This window comes from Diospyros lotus, unplaced genomic scaffold (genome assembly GCF_014633365.1).
Source record: "Diospyros lotus cultivar Yz01 unplaced genomic scaffold, ASM1463336v1 superscaf3, whole genome shotgun sequence".
In the NCBI taxonomy this organism is placed as follows: Eukaryota; Viridiplantae; Streptophyta; class Magnoliopsida; order Ericales; family Ebenaceae; genus Diospyros; species Diospyros lotus.
The window spans coordinates 46,117-65,318 of record NW_026267106.1 but is presented as its reverse complement, the minus strand read 5'-3'; the positions used below and the strand labels follow the sequence as shown (position 1 = coordinate 65,318).

The 19,202-nt window shown below is 44.3% G+C and overlaps 1 protein-coding gene across 1 annotated transcript; it reads right to left on the bottom strand.

Moving 5' to 3' along the window:
• Positions 1-6,888: 6,888 nt before the first annotated feature.
• Positions 6,889-18,268, bottom strand: LOC127793434 (expansin-like B1). The gene is made up of 4 exons (XM_052324162.1): positions 18,056-18,268; positions 17,557-17,663; positions 17,072-17,383; positions 6,889-7,357 (listed from the first exon to the last, which is right to left on the bottom strand). Exons 1-4 carry the CDS (start codon positions 18,195-18,197, stop codon positions 7,169-7,171), a joined length of 750 nt encoding a protein of 249 aa, XP_052180122.1. The 5' UTR covers positions 18,198-18,268; the 3' UTR covers positions 6,889-7,168.
• Between the last annotated feature and the right edge of the window lie 934 nt (positions 18,269-19,202).

Genomic DNA, 19,202 nt, shown 5'->3' with positions numbered 1-19,202 from the left:
CCAAAGATCCGGAACTCGTAAAGTGAGCATATGGCGAGCTCCCGATAATCCCCCAACGAGCTCCAAGCAATCGACTAACGAGCTCCTGAAATATCCTTCAGATCGCTGGCCCATCCAGGTCGCTGGCCTAAAACCTCCAGCTCGCATGAGTGGCAAAGCTGCTGAGAAGTCAGAGGTAGGGTCCGATCACTTTATCTGTAACAGCCCATGCCCCTCGTAATGAGGATCCCACTCCCGGTCTTGTGAAGGCGATAAGAACTGTTTGTCCCCCATTATACAATCACTGTATTTTTATATATTATCTGAATTGTAAAAGCCCCTCAGTATAAATGAGAGTCAAAGAGACCATGAGGGGCAGGAACAGGAGGAATAATCAGATACCGCCACTCTGAGAGAATAATCAGACTGCGGTCGTGGACTAGGCATCGTTCTGGCCGAACTACGTAAAGATTCTGGTGTACACGCTTGGAATTTTGGGGGGGGTTTTTTCCTTTCTTCTCGGTATTTTTGGATTGACTCACCGCGGCCCAAAACGAATCACGGTCGGCCGAAATTGAACGTCGACAGATATGTTTTAGCTGATGCTTTATTGATGATTAACCTTGTTAGAACATTATGGAATCTCCATGTATTTATGTATTTCAATATTGAGGATATGATGTTAACTATGGTACGGATTTTTATGTTATAAATAAAGTGATTTGATTATGTACCATATCAGGTTTCGATTACCGCTTCCGTATTTTTAATGATTTGTTGGAGGTTTTGTTTGTAATTCAGTACTTAAGTTTAAGTTATGTACCGAGAAAGAAAGAAAAAAATAATTTATGTATATTTTGGTCCTCAGCATAGTGACACGCTCGATAAGAGAAAAAACGGAGTGTTACATCATGTACATTGATGGCTTGACCAAAGTCGAAGTATTGGATTCCACGTTGACTGATCAACACCAGCTACTCAGAGATTTGAAGACCCATTCAGGCTCAAAATTGAATAAAGAATCAAGCGGATAGGCATCGAGTTGAGTGAATTTTCTAGATTGGAGATCAAGTTTTAGTGAAGTTACAACCATATCGCCAATTTTCAATGGCTAAGTGGAACAATTAGAAACTTGCCAAACAATTTTTTGGCCCTTTTCCCATCACGAAAGTAATTAGCCACATCGCATATCGCGTGGGATTACCACAAGTAAGCCAAGTGCATTCTTTGTTCCATGTGTCCGACTTAAAACAATTTTAGGGAACCACAACATACTCCACCAGCCTACTTCCCACTCAAGCTGTGAACAATCAGCCCGTACAGGAACCAATGGAAATATTGGGCACCCGTATACATATCATAAGGGGAAACCCGTCGAACAGATATTAGTGCAATGGACACACTCCTTGCTCGAAGATGCATTCTAGGAATCCTTTCTCCCTTTCTGTGCCACTTATTCGCTGCTTCACCTTGAGGACAACGTGGATTTTGAAGACCGGGGGAATGTTTTGTACGTCCTAATAGCTGGCTTAGTAGTTCCAGACATGGAACGTGGTAATGCTGACTTTGTAACTCAGAACCATGGACTCCAACAGTGCGCCCATGACGGACCCGTAGCTGAGATTCTTGAAAGTCATGGAAGGGTTCGAAGGTTTTGTTGAGTTTCGACTTGGATGGACGATTACGTGAACTGATCATGGAGTAGAGGTTCTATAGAATCGTAGCTTTAGAAAGTGGGTTGTGCATGTAGCCATTAACCCCCCTTGCTTCTGTGATGTTTCAGACTCATATTTTCGCTTATTCTGTTTTATGTTGGTTTATTCATGTATTTATTGAGTTATCGGACATTTATTTGAGAGGAATGAGAATTAACTTTCAAACCTCTTAATCCTTACTGGTCTTTGGAGTAAGTGTTTACTCAAAGAACACCCAAGCTTGTAACAAAGGGTGAAGGTGAAGCTAAAATTGGATGTGGGTTGTAAGAGATGAGAATAGAGCCATCAACATTGTTGGTGGTTCTATGAAGGTTCAGAGAGAATGTGATGAGAAATGTGCCTTAACCAAAGAAGTAGGAATTGGATAGGTTACTTACTGCTTGTGATGTTGTATTTTTCTCTACAAGCTCGATGGTTGATAACTTGATGGTGACTAGTGAGTATTCAATAAAAAGTGAATTAAATTGTAGTTGTTTACAAATTAGCCTTTGCATTTAATGACAAGGAGCATACAACCAATGGCGGAGCCAGAAGTTTTTATTTTGGTGGGCAAAAATGAAATAGTAAAAAAATTGAAATAAAATAATATTAAAAAAATATATCAATAAATTATTAAATTGTTCTCGACGCATTTTCATATTTTGATAACGTCGTATAATGACATCACTTATCAATTTTATTAAATACATTCTTTTTAATATACACAAATAAACTGTCATTCAACTATCGATCTTCAATTCAATTGCATTATCGAGTCTTAACAAGCTCCGTGACAAAAAATACTCTTTCTACTATAGCAGTAGCAATATAAAAAATTAATGCTAGTATCACAAGTCTATAAATTAATGGGCACATATCATTTTTCTTCGTCGCTACTAACTTCTGTGTAAGATCACTAAGACCCCATAGTCATTTAAAATTCTGATTAGTATGCACATTAATAATATATGTTTCAAGTATATCATTATGCGCCAAGAGATCTGTTGGTGAAAAATTTTCAGGATAATATTCACTAAGTCGAATTAATTTGATCTTATCAAAAGTAGAGAATGAATCATCCTTAAATCCTTCAAAATTAAGTCCTTAAATTCTTCCAAAAAAGCCCCAACCTTAAGCCCCTAAATCCTTAAACAAACTCTAAAATTTAGTCCTCAATCTCTTCGAAACATCCAAAATATAAAAAGAGATGCTGAAGAAGGAGAAAAGACTACCATTGACTAGTGTTCGACGACTAATTTTGCTTGATTGGAGATGGTAAAACATAATGATGAGAGATCAAGGAAGTGAAAGAGGTGGAGATTGAAGGCTTTTGAATGTCGTGTTAAATACGTTTTGTGACTTTTGTTTGTTATTTCTTAAATTTGTTTTTCTTAATAATTAATTTTTAACTAACTAAAAAAAATAGAAATTCAAGGTGGACAATTGTAATGCCGCGTATATGGCAATTTAATTTAATTATTCGTTATTGGGGTAATTTAATTTAAAAGGAATATTAAAATAATTTATTATTATAAATAAAAATAAATTATGTGATTTTAAGGAAATAAGAAATTAGGGTAATTAATTATTATTTTAGAATATTTCCGAAATAAGAAAAAAATTGAAATAAATTAAATTGTGGGATTTTTGGTAGTTTTGAGCGTTAATGTAATTAATAAGGGGGGGTGAGAGTGTAAATAATGGAAGTTGGAGGGGCTGGTGCGATTTTCGTGAAAGGGACCAGGGGTCCCTTTAAATTTAATGGGCCGCATTATTAGGTTGAGGGAGCTGGCTGGCGCGGGTGGCACGCAAGCGTGTGGGCGCAGGCGAGGTCGCGGGTTTGATTCGCGATAGGCGCGCGCGCGAGGGCCGAATTTTTGGCTGATTTATTTCAGCTACTGGGCGTCCGAAATGACATCGTTTCGGTGAGGCGGTGGCCTCCCAATGGTTGGCCCGCGCGCTGCCACGTGGCCGCGCCTCCTCCGCTTGTTTTTGGCCGATTTAAGCCCGATTTCGGGCGTTCTTTTTGCTATTAAACAATGAGCAAATTTCCAGAAAGGAGGCAGCGTGCGCGGGAGAAAAATTTGGAGAATTTGGGTGGAAAATTCATATTAAATCTAGTTTACTTTAAGATTTAAATTGCCAGGTATGTAGACAAGCTAGTAATTAATATTCTGTACGGTCGAAATTTTGTTTAGAGCCCAATTTTGTTAATTTTTGCAAATAATTTGGGTGTTGCAGTTTGTATAAATTTTATCACGTTTGGCCAAAACGAGCCTAAGGATATCTTCGTAAAGGCAAGTTCTTTATACCCCCTTCGTCGTTTCTTTCGTTGTCAATTTATTTGACCTCCCTTCATTGGTTTCGGCTGTTAATAAATTATGAAATTTTAAACAGTTTGTTTTAAAATTTAATTTATTAGACTGGTCTCGAGGATTTTATTCGTTGGCTATCTACGGGGGTTTGTGCCACCCCCAAGCCTATGAGAATGATGCCGTACTCACTCGCTGACAGAGTGACGGTCGTACGGTCTATCTTAGGCCGTCGGCTGGTCTCTCTTATCCACTGACCGTTGGCCGGTGCTAAGCACCGTTAACTGGCTCTACCATTACGTGATTATAACATAACTGATATCATTTTATTCTTGTTGCATGTTTTGGTGTGCACATGGGTACGGGCTACATGTTGGGGTTTTCATGATCTGGTTATACTTGGTCACGGACATCCTAGCTTGGTTATGATGCATCCAGCACGGGCATATGCATCGCGTGTGGTTTACTATATGGGAGGAGCATGGCCTGATGCCTGGATGTATGGGCCCCATGTATCAGGTTGATGCTCACTACGCCATTGCATTTTTATGTGCATTGCATGGTTACTGGTAGTTATTAGTTCTTGGACGGGAGTACCGTTCCGATGAAGCCTATGGCTCGGGTGTCGGGAGTATCGACATGGATACAGGTGACGGGAGTACCGACCCGGGACAGTGCGCACAGGTTTGTTGGAGATCTATGTTTCCTTTCAAGGCAGCGGCAGGTTGGTATGGGACTTGAGTGCCAGGTGTCTTATGTGGGCCCCAAGGATCGGTATGTGCTATTATTATGCTGCACTATTGTATTGTTGCGTCACATGGCTTGTGCGTACGTGCGGGATTGTGTTGGGGTGATCTCCTCGATTTACTGTATAGCTTTCATTTTCTTATAAACTTGCTGAGTCTTGCGACTCACCTTGCTTTCCATCATTCTAGTAAGGGTAAAGCGAATGCCGAGGGCGAGGATCGTTCCACTTAGCAGCTAGCCGTGTCAGTATGGTGTACATTTAGCTTGCCCCCGTTGTCTCTGATGTTTTGTTGGGAGTTATGTCTCTCATTTTTGACTGTGCTGGGTTGTTCCTTGTATCTTATATTTGTTGGCACAGGTCTCTGTATATTTTTATATACTCCTTAACCGCTGTTCTAGCGGGGTACTTGTGGGCGTGCATGTATATCGTTTTGCTTCCGTTGTTGTATTTTTTTATTTATGCATGCCAGGGCATTTCTGTCTTGTGTTTATTTCTCTTCCCTGATGTAAACGCTTTCGTTAGGATAGACCGGGTGGTTGGGATATCCGGGCGGAGGTGCTTACAACAATGGCCCACCCTTGACCATATGTGGCTCCACCACTGTGTGCATTGGTTAAAAATTTCATTAGCATCCATCATATTCTTCATCCCCCTTTCTCGCGCCAATAACTTCTGGCATTCTTCATTGACATTGACCGACCATTAGCCTTCCTACTGTCGACTGACCTCTTGCCTTCCTCATAGCAAACCAACCTCTCGTCTTTCTTACCGACGACCAACCTTTTGCCTTTCCCACAACCAACCAATCTCTCATATTCCTTACTGTCGACCAACCTCTTGTGTTCTTGTCGCTAACTGACCCTAGTCCCTCATTCTTTGTTGTTGACGCCATGGTCTCGCCTTCCTCGCAATTGACTTACCCTGTTTGAGGCTGAATTGACCATGGCAACGGCTCAACCTAGTTTGTGTTTGTGAATCGATGGCAACACCAAGCATATTTGAGGTTGAATTGATTCATGTTGCATGGAAATGACAACACTGAGCACAAAAATGTCGATTCGTGTTTGTGAATCGACAATGGCATCGAGCAAATAAAGTTGTGAATCGATGGCACCAAGTACAGCTAAGGTCTCTGCCCTCATCCCTCTCTTTACCTTTCTCTTCTATAAGGCTGTGATTGTTGACTTAAGCCTTCACTACATCTTCCACTGGCAACCGTGCTTCCTCTCTTGTAGTGTCGAGACTTGGCTTTGTTGTGCAATAATTCTTTCACCACGTCACATATGGCACCCTTTCATTGGCCTAGTTAATGAGTGGGTCCACGTTGGATCGTGTGTAACTCACGGGCAATATAATACCAAATGAGGTGTGTGATAGTTCTAAAATTAAAAGTTTAGTGGCACAATAGGTCAATTTTAAAGTTAGAGGACCAAATGACTAAAAGATGGAGGGCAGTTTTATGTCTTTTGCCTTTTATAAAAAAATTACTTATTCGGTTGGAGTTTTATAAAACAATAAAGAATAAGTTGATAATATATATTTAAAATTTTGACATTTAAGTTTGTACAAGTTTTGAATTTTAAAATTTATTTAATTAGTTTTTAAATTAATCACGACACTCTTTAAAAGTCAAGTTTTTGGATGTCAAAACTAAATTTAAAAATTAATGTGACGAATTTTAAAATTGGAGGAGAATGAGTCTTGTATGTTTTGGACAATGAGTCTTGTGTTAGGACATAAAAATGATTTTTAAAATAAAATTTAAATTAAAATACACTAAGTATTCTTAACTTTGACCTAAGAAGATATATTAATATAAAAAAAATTACAATAATTATCTTTACTATGTAAATCTACTTGCCCTTTTCCCTTGAGCCAATATTCTTATTATTGAAAAGTCATGAGATAATCCCCGAAACTTTGATATATGTTACATGGAGGATACCGGAGAAGTTCTACAAAATTACATGAATTTCTTAATAAATATTAAATGATCAAAGGTGAGTGTAATTTTCACAATATGTAGCGGTATATGTTGTAATTTAGTAAAACTTTAACAGTATTGAGTTTAAAATTTGAGTCATTTTTCTCTACATAAGAAAGAGAAATGAAAAAACACTTGAAATATATAAAGGGGGCGGGGCGCTGGGGGAAGAACGAAAGAAAGTACAACTGAAATGTTTATTCGCACTCTCTCTAAACACAAATGTAAACACAATTAGTAGTCCAAGTATTTTATTGAGAATATAACGAGTAGACCACTGGCTGGCTCTGCCATTGCAGAATTAAAACTTGAGAAATACTCAAGCTAGGAGCAAGCATTAGCTCCACTTATTAGATTTCATAGGACACAACAAGTAATGAACCACTCCCACACTTAACTAAGTATACAATAGAACTTGGATCAAACTAACACTTCCACATATAGAGCTTAATTAAACAAGCTTAACGCCGGTTTCATAGATGGCCCCAGACTTCCATTTCTTAGGAATGGCTTTGCTCAGGTACACCCACTTCTGACCACAAACTTGGACTCTCAGGCTAAGCGCGCCGCTTGGAGGATTAGGGATGTCCCATACTGCACCATACACCCTCCTCATGTCCTTCCATTGCTGATACTTAGCCTGTATGTGTGCGTGTGTGTGTGTGTCAAGTCAAGAAGAAAACATATTTAAAGAAGTATCCTAAGTGATGAGGGAATATTTTACTAAGGGCAAAAATACTATACTACCCTTGGAGATCTCCAATGTGGTGCCGCCACGTGCCGGCCCCAAAAAGTGCCACGTATCACCTATATCTTCATCATTTATCTCATATTTGATTTTGAACAAGGCTGACCCAGTTAATCGAGATTCTCTCCAACGTCCGGTTCAAGACTTATCTTATCCCTTCAATGTGTGCTTTACCCCATCTTTAAATAGATATCGACTTCTACAGGTACGGATCATCTGACTACTGGTTCAATTTTCTATTTTGGGCATATTTCTTCTACTGACTTGAGCGTCGGAGTTCTCCCGGGGGATTACAGCCCCGCCCCTGCAGGTACTTGGTTCGAGGCAGACCTCGGTGATCGGTCCAGTATCATCATTTGGCGCCCACCGTGGGGCCGGTTACTTTATCTGCCCTTATTCGTCGAGTACCTCGGCCGAGCTCAAGTTTCCTCCCGTTATGGCGACAAGAAGAAATCCATCACGAGCTGCTGGGACCCACCCCGTCCCAGATCAGAGTCAAAACCACCCACCTGAGAGCGGCCCCGTAGGGGGTCACCCCCCAAATCCCTCGCCACCTCAGGATCGTGTCGCCCAGCTAGAGGGACAGGTCCAACATCTGACGGAATTGCTCAACACCTTTTTGGCCCAACAGCAGCCCCCGGAGATGAGACCGGTGGAACACTCTAATCATGATAGTCGACATCAGGGGGATCGTCACTCTAGTCATAGAGAATTCCGAGGAGGCGAATCCCCCCGCGCTGGGAAGGAGTCCCATCGGGACGAGAGACGGAGCGGACCCTCTAGGCGAAGCGAGTACGGGAAGCTAGGCTCGGAGGAGGAGGAGGAGTCCTCTGGTCCCGATTATGCCCGGGCTGGAGGGGCTCAGCGAGAAAGACGTTTGCGGCATTTGGAGAGGGAGGTTGCAGAGTTGAGACGGAGGGAAGAAGAGCCACACGACATTGTTTCTAATCAGCTATTAAGTCGGGAGATCATGGCAATTACCCCATCCGAGCGCCTTCGAATCCCAGCTATTAAGCCATATGGAGGCACAACTGACCCCGCTGATCACTTAAATCTCTTCGCCTCTCACATGATGGTCCAGGCGGCACCTGATGCTATGTGGTGCAGAGTCTTCCCAGCCACTTTGGAAGGACATGCACGGTCCTGGTATTCAAGTCTGGCACATCGGTCGATCGCTAACTTCGGACAGCTTCGGAATAGGTTCTTGGCTCACTTCGCTCCCCTAAGGAGGCACCGGAGGTCTACCATGACCCTCGTGAATCTCAAGCAGAACCAAGGGGAGTCGTTAACAGATTTTGTGGCCAGGTTTAATATGGAGGCATTGAGCATTGAGAATCTTGATCAGAGTATCGCTATGGTGGCCTTTCAGAATGCCTTGAGGGTTGGCCCTTTTACCCAGTCACTAGCTAAGAGGCCTCCCCAAACATTCACAGAGATCCTGAGCCGAGCCACCAAGTACATTAATGCCGAGGAGGTGATGCGGGTCAAGAAGAGTGAATACTCAGATAAGAAAGAGAAGAGAAGTCAGAACCGAGAGCAAAGGCCTGAAGATAAATCGGGCCGACGGGGGGAGAGGTCGGGCTCTCGATGGAGTCCAGTCAGGTTCACCCTACTTAATACTCCTCGGGCTGAGATCCTGGCCACAATCGAGAATAAGGATTACTTGAAAAAACCGAGACCCATGAAAGCCCCGGGTAACAAGCGGAGTAAAGACAAGTATTGTCGATTCCATCGAGATCATGGACATGACACGGAGGAGTGCCATCAACTCAAAGAAGAGATCCAGGAGCTCATCAATCGAGGTTTCCTGAGGAGGTTTGTAGCTAAGGATACAGAACCACAAAGGGGTGAACGAAGGGGATCGGGGAGCCCCTCTCGCAGGCGCGGTAGATCTCAGGAACGACGCAGAACCAGAACCCCGCCCCGGAGACAGAATCGCCAGGGGGATGGGAGTCCTCCGCAACAGTTGATTTTTCATACTCTAGCGGCTGGGGTGGTGCCAGGCAAAGAGTCGGGGGAGAGTTCTGATCTGCATCGACGTCCGGGAGTCAAAAGGGCTCGACCAGGGGATGTTATCTCCTTTACCGATGATGACTTGCCCGGATATCCAGTTTCTAATGATCCGCTAGTCATCACAGCAAAATTGGGAAAATGGGAGCGTCGGCGGATTCTCATGGACCCGGGGAGCTCTTCTGAAGTTTTATATCGGCGAGCCTTTTTAGGTATGGGATACGAAATGGAACAGTTGAAGCCCGCTCGTGTCCCCTTGATTGGATTCGACGGGGAAGTGGTATATGCGGATGGTGTCTTCCAGCTCTTGTTGACCCTTGGAAAGGGTTCTCGGTTTGCCCAGGTCATGTTAGACATTTTGGTAGCGGATGTCCCCTCGGCCTACAATATGATCCTCGGAAGATCGGGGCTAAATGCTCTGCGGGCTGTGCCGAGTACTTATCACATGGTGCTTAAGTTCCCCACTGCGGCGGGGGTTGGAGAAGTCAGAGGAGACCTAAGGTCTGCCCGGGAATGTTACATGGCATCCATCAGCACAGCTAAGGGTGTTGTGCATGAGTAGTTAGAGCCGCAAGAGGATTCAAGACGGAGACGGAGCCCTACTGTGGGGGGGGTCGGGATTTCCCCTCCCGCCACTGTCAGTTTTTTACTAGAAGGTCCAGAAGACCCAAAGACTGCTGAGCCAGTAGATGAGCTTGTAGAGGTACCATTGGACCCGGACAGAGTCGATAGATGCGTAAGGGTGAGCGCCCAATTGAAAGACCCTATTCGGACTCGGATTGTATCCCTTCTTCGCCAATATGCAGATATTTTCGCATGGTCAGTCCACGACATTCCAGGCATAGACCCGGCAGTAATGACGCATCGTTTGGGAGTGAAGCGGGGGTACCGACCTGTCATACAGAAGAAAAGAAATTTCGCCCCAGATAGGGCAAGGGCCATAGAGGCTGAGGTGGAAAAACTAATGGCGGCACGATATATTCGGGAGGTCGATTATCCCGAATGGCTCGCCAATGTGGTTTTGGTTCCTAAGGGGGAAGGTAAGTGGAGGTTGTGTATTGATTTCACTGACCTGAATAAGGCTTGCCCAAAAGATAGTTACCCACTTCCCCGGATCGATGCCCTAATTGATGGCACGGCCGGATGCCACCTCATGAGTTTCCTAGATGCTTTTCAGGGATACCATCAGATCCCGTTGCATAAAGAAGATCAGGAGAAGACAGCATTCGTCACTGATCGGGGTACTTATTGATATACTGTTATGCCTTTTGGCTTAAAAAATGCAGGGGCTACATACCAACGGCTCGTGAATAGGCTCTTTCAGGACCAATTGGGTCGCAACATGGAAGCCTATGTGGATGATATGCTAGTGAAGAGCCTGCTGGCAGAGGAGCATCCGACAGATTTAGAAGAGTGCTTCAAAACCTTGCGCAGGTTCCAATTGAAACTTAATCCTTCTAAATGCGCTTTTGGTGTCTCTGCAGGAAAGTTCCTTGGGTATATCGTGCATCATCGTGGGATAGAGGTGAATCCTGAGAAGATTAAGGCGATACTAGACATGCCGACCCCGAGAAGTATTAAGGAGGTCCAGCAACTCACTGGAAGGATAGCGGCTCTGGGCAGATTTCTCTCCCGATCGGCAGAAAAGGGCCTCCCTTTTTTCAAAGCCCTATCCAGGACCAAAGATTTTGTCTGGGACGTTGGGTGCCAGGAGGCTTTTAACGAGCTCAAGGAATGTCTAGCCTCACCGCCAGTCCTTACTAAGCCAAAGATGGGTGAGCCGCTATACCTCTACTTGGCCGTGGCAGAAGAGGCAGTGAGCTCGGTACTGGTGCGTGAAGAAAATAAGAGGCAGAGGCTCGGTATTCCCCCATGGAGAAATTAGCATTTGCCCTGGTCGTCTCAGCGAGAAAGTTACGACCCTACTTCCAGGCGCATTCTATCATCGTGCTTACTGACCAGCCTCTAAGGCAGATTTTGGGGAAGCCAGAGCTCTCAGGGAGAATGTTGAAGTGGTCAATGGAGTTAACAGCATTCGACATAGAGTATCGACCTCGGTCAGCTATTAAGGCCCAGGCCTTAGCTGATTTCATCGCCGAAGGATTTGGGCTTGGCGGACCTCCAGAAGACAGCCTAGGACCATGGATGTTGGCAGTGGATGGCAGCTCAAACTCTGCAGGCGGAGGAGCTGGGCTAATGATAAAGAGCCCTGAGGGTCAGTCCTGGTTATACGCTCTGCATTTTGAGTTTCGGGCGTCTAACAATGAGGCAGAGTACGAGGCCCTCATAGCCGGGTTGAGGCTCGCCGCACAGCTTGGGGCGAAGCATCTCAACATACAATCTGATTCTAACCTTGTTGTTCAGCAGGTGAAGGGAGAATACGAGGCTAGAGAGGACCACATGTCCAAATATTTGGTTTTCGTTCAGGAACTGATGAGTCGTTTTCAATCTGTAAAGATTGAGCATGTGCCTCGATCCCAGAATATGGAAGCAGACACCTTGTCCCGGATCGCATCGGCCTCTTTTCCAACCAATTCTAGACAGATTCTTATCGAGACATTACCTCATAGAAGCATTGATGAGATGATGGAGCAGCTATGTCTCGATCTAGAGCCAAGTTGGATGGACCCTTTTGTTAGTTATTTGAAGGATGGAGAGCTACCAGAGAATGACTTAGAGGCCCGGGAGCTAAAAAGAAGGGCCCAGAAATTTATACTAATCAACGAAGAGTTGTACAAGAGATCCTTCACTCAACCACTCTTGAAGTGCGTAAAACCACGTGAGGCTGACTATGTTTTAAGAGAGATCCATGAGGGAATATGTGGGAGTCACATAGGAGCCCGAACTCTTTATCAGAAAGCCCTTCGACAAGGGTACTACTGGCCGACTATGGTGTCTGACGCAGAGCAGCTGGTCAAGAAATGTGAAAGATGCCAACGGGTCTCCAACCTAATTCATGTTCCTAGCGCCATGCTCACCCACCTGGTTCAGCCGTGCCCCTTCGCCCAATGGGGAATTGATATTCTGGGTCCGTTCCCGCCTGCCGCAGGTCAAGTAAAATTCTTGATCGCGGCGATAGATTACTTCTCCAAATGGATAGAGGCCGAGCCCCTGGCCTCCATCACGGCGCGAAAAGTGAAGCAATTTTTATGGAAGAACGTGGTTTGTCGGTTCGGGATCCCGCGGGTGATTGTTTCAGATAATGGGACCCAATTCACGGATCGGATGATCAAGGAATGGTGTCAAGAATTGGGGATCAAGCAACACTTCACCTCAGTAGCTCATCCACAGGCTAACGGACAGATCGAGCTTGCTAATAGGACTATGCTCCACGGATTAAAAGCTCGAGTTGACAAGGCAGATGGAAGTTGGGTGGACGAGTTACCGAGCATCCTTTGGTCTTACCGGACCACGAGGAGGGGGTCCACCGGAGAGACCCCATTCAACTTATGTTACGGTTCAGAGGCCGTTATCCCGGTAGAGATAGGGATTCCAACTTTTAGGGTGGAGCATTTTGATCCAAAATCCAATGAACAAGCCTTGAGGAATAATTTAGATACAGTAGAGGAGCTTCGGGACGAAGCAAGGGTCCGTCAAGCGGTTTATAATCAGCGAATTGAGAGGTACTACAATCGAAGGGTGAAAGCTCGGAGTTTTCTACCTGGCGATCTGGTCCTTCGACGAGCAAGTGTGAGCAACCCCCGAGACTCCAACAAGTTGTCGCCGACTTGGGAAGGCCCCTACGGGGTTACCGAGACCCTCAGCCCTGGGGCATACCGGCTTGGAACTATGGACGGCACTCCGATAAAGAATGCGTGGAATATTCAGAACTTGAGAAAATTTTATCAATAATGGGTTACCCCCAAGGATCTTGAAGCTATGTATGTTTCTCAATAAAACCTCATTATTGTTCTTTTTATATGTGCAGACTGTCCTACGGAATATAAAAAACAATAAGGAGATGAGGCAAGAGGCAAAAAGGAAGAGTCAAGGGTCAAATGTGGCCTCGGGGGACCACCCCCAATAAAAAGGAAGAGTCAAGGGTCAAATGTGGCCTCGGGGGACCACCCCTAATAAAAAGGAAGAGTCAAGGGTCAAATATGGCCTTAGGGGATCACCCCTAATAAAAAGGAAAACTCACGGGTCAAATGTGGCCTCGGGGGGACCACCCCTAATAAAAAGGAAGAGTCAAGGGTCAGATATGGCCCCAAGGGGGCCACCCCTAAAATAAAAGCAAAATGGAGGAGCAAGAAATCAGGTAACAGAGATCACTTGGCTCAAACTATTACAAAAAAGGCATAACTTCGAAGCATTTTTATTCAATGAAAGATCAGAAGTCCAATATAACCCAAACTTGGGGAAAGAAGATACATGCAACGAACAACTAGGTTTCTTCTTCTTCGAACTCCTCGGATTCGTTTGCTGGGGCTTGGGAGGATGATGCTCGGCTGAGCTCGGCGATCACATCCTCCATGGACCTAATGGGAGCAAAACTGAGGTCGGGATAGGCTCTTTGCACCTCCTCCTTGCAGCGAGTGAAACCTCTCTTCCATACCCCTTGCAGCTCATGCCTAATAAATCCTCTCACCTCAGGGAGTTGGGTGGGGTTGGCATACTTCTCTTCAAGCTCCCGGTTGCGCTCCCGAGTCCGTCCTAACTCTTCCTCCAGGGCCTGGTGGCTAATCTCGAGCCCCTGAAAGCGTCCCTCAAGCTCCTCGTTTCGTTGATGTTGAGCCCTCAGATCCTCGTCCCGCTGCTCGATGGTTCTATGGCACTCGGCAAGAGCATTATCCATCTCCAACATCCTTTGTGAATTTCTCGCCATTCGCCTTTGGAGCTCGTTATGAGCGACAATACTCTGTTCGAATAGCACAAAGTTAGAATATAGGGGACGAGAGTTCTCTATATTAAAAAGTCCGAAGGGCTAACCTGAACCAAGCCCTGGCCGTAGCAAGACTCCAAGGTCTCCGAAGTCAGGTCGGCAGCCCCCTCCATGTCTGCCCGAGTGGGAAGGCCCTGAATAAGCTGAGTCGCCACCCAAGCCTCGCTGCTGTGGTCTGTTTCATGGACATTCCAGTTGAGTCGGTGAAGAGCCCTGGCGGGAATAGGCGCCTCTTCTTCAAGCAGGTCAGAGAAGGGCTCGGTGCCCTGAGAGCCTCCTGTCTCGGTGTGGGGCAGAGAAGAGCGGGACCCAGACGCTTTTGATTTCTTGTGCCGAGGTGGGAGCCTAGAGTCTCGAGTATGCCTCTTGGCATTCTTCCGGGCCCGTTTGGCCTCTTCAGCAGCCTGTTTGTCGGTCCCCCACAACTCCGCATCATCGATCATCTTGGCTGCAAAGCAAAATAAGATCAAATGTCAGAATAAGGAAGCAAGCAGAAATTAGAAGCAAGAAGCGGAGCGAGAGAACGAAAAAAAAATCAACCTAAGGGAGTGTCGGCTGCTGGGCAGGGGTATCGACATAGACCCCCAAGAAACAGGGTTTGTTCGTTAATCAACCTAGCGGTACTGACGTGCTCCAAACCCATCAAAAGCTCGGCGTCCCTCCTCTCTAAAGGGGTCATTTCACGAGGGAAATTCTTACGGGAAGGCCGACGCCAGGCAGTGGGCACACCCATAGTAGCGGAGCCGGATCCCATAAAAAAATATCGATTTTTCCAACCTTTTAAGGAGGACGGGGTGTCTACGAGAAACTTACAGCCAGGGTATGCCATGAAAGAATAGCGAAACTCGGACTTATCAACACATACGAGGCGAAATAATTTTAAAAAGAGTTTAGCTTTGGGGACAATACCTCTCCCCCGACAACATATGACGAAAGATACTAAGTTCCTCCACCCGTTGGGCACTAGTTGAGAAGGGGATAACCCTACGAGTCGAAAGATCTCGGCAAGGGTGCTTTCGAAAGGGAACCGACACCCTGCTTCAAGAGAGGTTTCATAGATGGTTAAAGCCCTCGGAGGGGATTGATGGGCTCTAAAGTTGGAGGGTGTAGAATACCAATAGCCCGTAACGGGGAGATGATATTTCCGGGCGAGTCCAGAGACCTCATCCTCGGACAAGGAAGAATAGGCAGGGGTTAGGTCATCAGGGAGACCGTTATGGTGGAGCTCTAACTCTGTGTCGGTATCATTATCAAAAGATAGGGCATGAGGACGAGGTCGAGAGGTCCCAGCGTCTCCTATTTGCCTACCAGACTGAGAAGAGGAGCTAGAGGAGCTGGAAGGGTCCGAGCTATTCCCATCTGAGTTGCTAGAGGAGACCATGGAGATTGACTTACCAAAGCAACGTGACATGGGGAAGAGAGACAAGAAAAAGCCACAAAAAATAAGAGAAGGGAGGCAAAGGAATACCGGGTGATGAGAAGATTTCCAAGGATGGAAGAAAAACGCACGAGAGAACCCTTAAGAGGGAGCCGGTCCGTCCCTTGATGAACTTGAAGGCACCACTTAGAATCTCTCGAGCCCCGTGAGAATCCTGCACAAAAGGAAAAAAAAGGGGGATAAGGGGAAAAGAGGTCTCAAAGTCGAGACCAAGGGCCTCTTAAAAAAAAAAAAACAAAAAAAAAAAAGGGGGACAAGGAGTCCCGCGCGCGCGGGCAAGCGGCCTCGGCCCGCGCGCTGGCAAGCCGCGCACCCACGGCCGAGGCGCGAGGGCTCGGCCAGCGCGGCCTCGGCCCGCGCGCGCAGGCAAGCCGCGCGGCCGGGGCCCGCGCGGCCTCAGCCCGCGCCTCCTAGACCAAACGTGGCCGAGACCTCTGGTCTCGGCCACGCAAATGAAGAAGTTCTTTTAAAAAAAAAAAAAAAACTGAAATGAAAAAGCAAAAAAAAAAAAAAAGAAAAAAAAAAAGAAAAAAGAGGAGGATGAAAGATCTCTTACCTTATGTTTCCACTCCAATAGTGTTTGTGAAGAGGGGACCATCCCCACCCCCCTTTTTATAGAATTCTTGGAGGGCCATGGGGAGTGGGGATGGGATGTTTAGTTGGGAAGCGAGCCAACAAAGCCAATAATAGAGCTTTTTAATCTTATTCATTTATCTTTTTGGTAAAATCTCTTTTTTCAGGAAAAATTGAGAAGACTACTCCTTCAGCTGCCCGAGCTCCTCTCCCTCGCAGCTCAAGGAGTTGGGGGGCAAGTGATGAGGGAATATTTTACTAAGGGCAAAAATACTATACTACCCTTGGAGATCTCCAATGTGGTGCCGCCACGTGCCGGCCCCAAAAAGTGCCACGTATCACCTATATCTTCATCATTTATCTCATATTTAATTTTGAACAAGGCTGACCCAGTTAATCGAGATTCTCTCCAACGTCTGGTTCAAGACTTATCTTATCCCTTCAATGTGTGCTTTACCCCATCTTTAAATAGATATCGACTTCTACAGGTACGGATCATCTGACTACTGGTTCAATTTTCTATTTTGGGCATATTTCTTCTACTGACTTGAGCGTCGGAGTTCTCCCGGGGGATTACAGCCCCGCCCCTGCAGGTACTTGGTTCGAGGCAGACCTCGGTGATCGGTCCAGTATCATCACTAAGAATAATGTATGATGCCTTCAATTTTTTATGCAAATTAAAATGTTTAGTTAGTGGACTTACTTGCCAAATTTGAACAGCAGTAATGTCACATTTTCCAGCTTGGTAAACCAAGGCTATGGCTAGGTAATCAGGAAACCTGCTCTGCGTATTGATCATCACTGCCAGGGTATGGCCTGGATAGCTGCAAGGAACTCTCGCGTAATCTACGGGAACAACGCCATAAGCAAACAGCTTGGAGTCTGCTTTGGGTCTAGCCATGGCGGCGAAGGCGTGCTTGCTGAGGATGAAGTCTGTGTTGTCTCCTGCGCCATAGTCTGTTGCCACCACCTGCACTCCATCCGCAGTGCAAAGCCCTGGGATCTTGCACTTCACCTATTATGTTTTATTATTATCATTATTATTATTTTTGTAACACAAACAAGTTTCCTTAATTAGTTATCCCAGCAGAAAAAAAGGATGGAATTATAGGAAGGGCCATTTACTTAAACTATCTCTCTTGCAGATTTTAAATTAGCTTTGATGAATTAAGTTACATGTATTATTACCTGATAGCAAGCGCCACAGCCTAACCCATCCCTGTAAAGGTTAGAGACCCCTCCCACATTGCCACTGTAGACAGTTCTTCCATATTCACCATACCCACAAGCTCCAGCTTAAATAACATACATTAATAAATTAATTAACCCCACAACATGCAGTTATATCATTAATAAGCAGACAATACTTAACAACTATATTATGAAGAGATATATTCATATATATTTATGGGAAAAAGTGACAAACATTGTTTGATAAGAGATTTTGTGCTTTCACTGTTCCCAAAACCAAATGATATAAACTTTGAAGATTCCATGGGTTTGGACGTGGGATAATTTTGAAGTTCAAATGAGCATAATTTATGAAATATATTAGAAATGCTTTGGAGACAAATACTCCAGAAACAATCTTATATAACTAGTACAAAAACATAATCTCTCGATCAAAGCTCATTTTTGAAACGGAAAAATTGTTTCATCTGAAAGTGTAGTGAAAATGGATACATACTTGGAGTGCCCAATCCATCAGAGGTGCTGTAGTAAGTTGCTCTAGAGGTTATATAGTTGCCCTTGCTGCTATGACACAGCACTGCTGGCAAGACAGCCATCATATAAAGAAGAAAGTAGCTTTTGGATGCAAAACCCGCCATTTCTTAAATTGGATCTCTTCAAATTTTGAAGAAGAAAGACGTAATTAGTATCAGAAGTTGAGATGTGATGTGAGGAGTTTACATACGGAGATCTGTATTTATAGGCCACAGGAGAGGGTTACTGCATGCTGCCTTCCATTGGATCAAAGTGAGATTTTAAAGTAATTTTTCGTATAGAAAATGTTAACCATTAGTTTACGGGAGAAATAATATTTTAATAATTCAAAGTCACTAGGTTAGAATTCTTCACTTTTTAGTATATCTACTTTGATTATAAAAAGAATTGGTCGTAGTAATGATATATATATATAGGCCAAATGACATGAGTGTATGCTGGGTTCATTAATTGATAGTTTATAGTTTTTTGTCATTAAAAATCATTTATACTTTGAAAAAATTATTGTCACATATCTTCAAAGTTAATTATAATCGGTGTAATATTGGCGAGTCAAAATTTTCAATTCAAATATCATGTCAATTATTTTTTTATTAAATTTCAAGAGATATGATTTTCTTTGTTTTAAAGGATGTATACAATAAAAATATTATTTTATCTTTCACCACGTAACGGAACTAGAACCCTCAGATCCTTATACATATGGGTATTAATGGATATATGAACCAAAACAGCTCTTCTTTTGATTTGATAGTCATGAATGATGAATGGCTGACAATCAAATCAAAAGCCATGGGCTGGTCAAGAAATGATATGATACTGTGGGCAAGGTTGCAATTTGATCTGTATATGCTCTGTAATTCCCATTTTTAGTTAGTATATTTTGTTGACTTAGTTTTTTTTTGGTTGGGGTGGGAAGGCAAAATCTATGAGCTATTGGTGAAGGAGAGGATAAGATTGCTGACTGCCAGATGACCGTCAAGTTCCCAAATAAACCTTAATGTGAAATTTGCATTACGATATTAACTCGGCTGGAGGTTGGTTATTTTCATTTCATTGTTTTCTAATAATTCTCATAGTTAGGTGCAGATGGAATAACAATATATATA

Bases quoted from the DNA above. Each gene is read 5' to 3' on its own strand.
- LOC127793434 (XM_052324162.1), bottom strand. From the start codon at position 18,197: ATGGCGGGTTTTGCATCCAAAAGCTACTTTCTTCTTTATATGATGGCT. The intron at 17,664-18,055 runs GTATGTATCCAT...ATGTTATTTAAG, and splicing joins TGATGGATTGGGCACTCCAA to CTGGAGCTTGTGGGTATGGT. The intron at 7,358-17,071 runs GTAAGTCCACTA...GCACACATACAG, and splicing joins CTGCTGTTCAAATTTGGCAA to GCTAAGTATCAGCAATGGAA.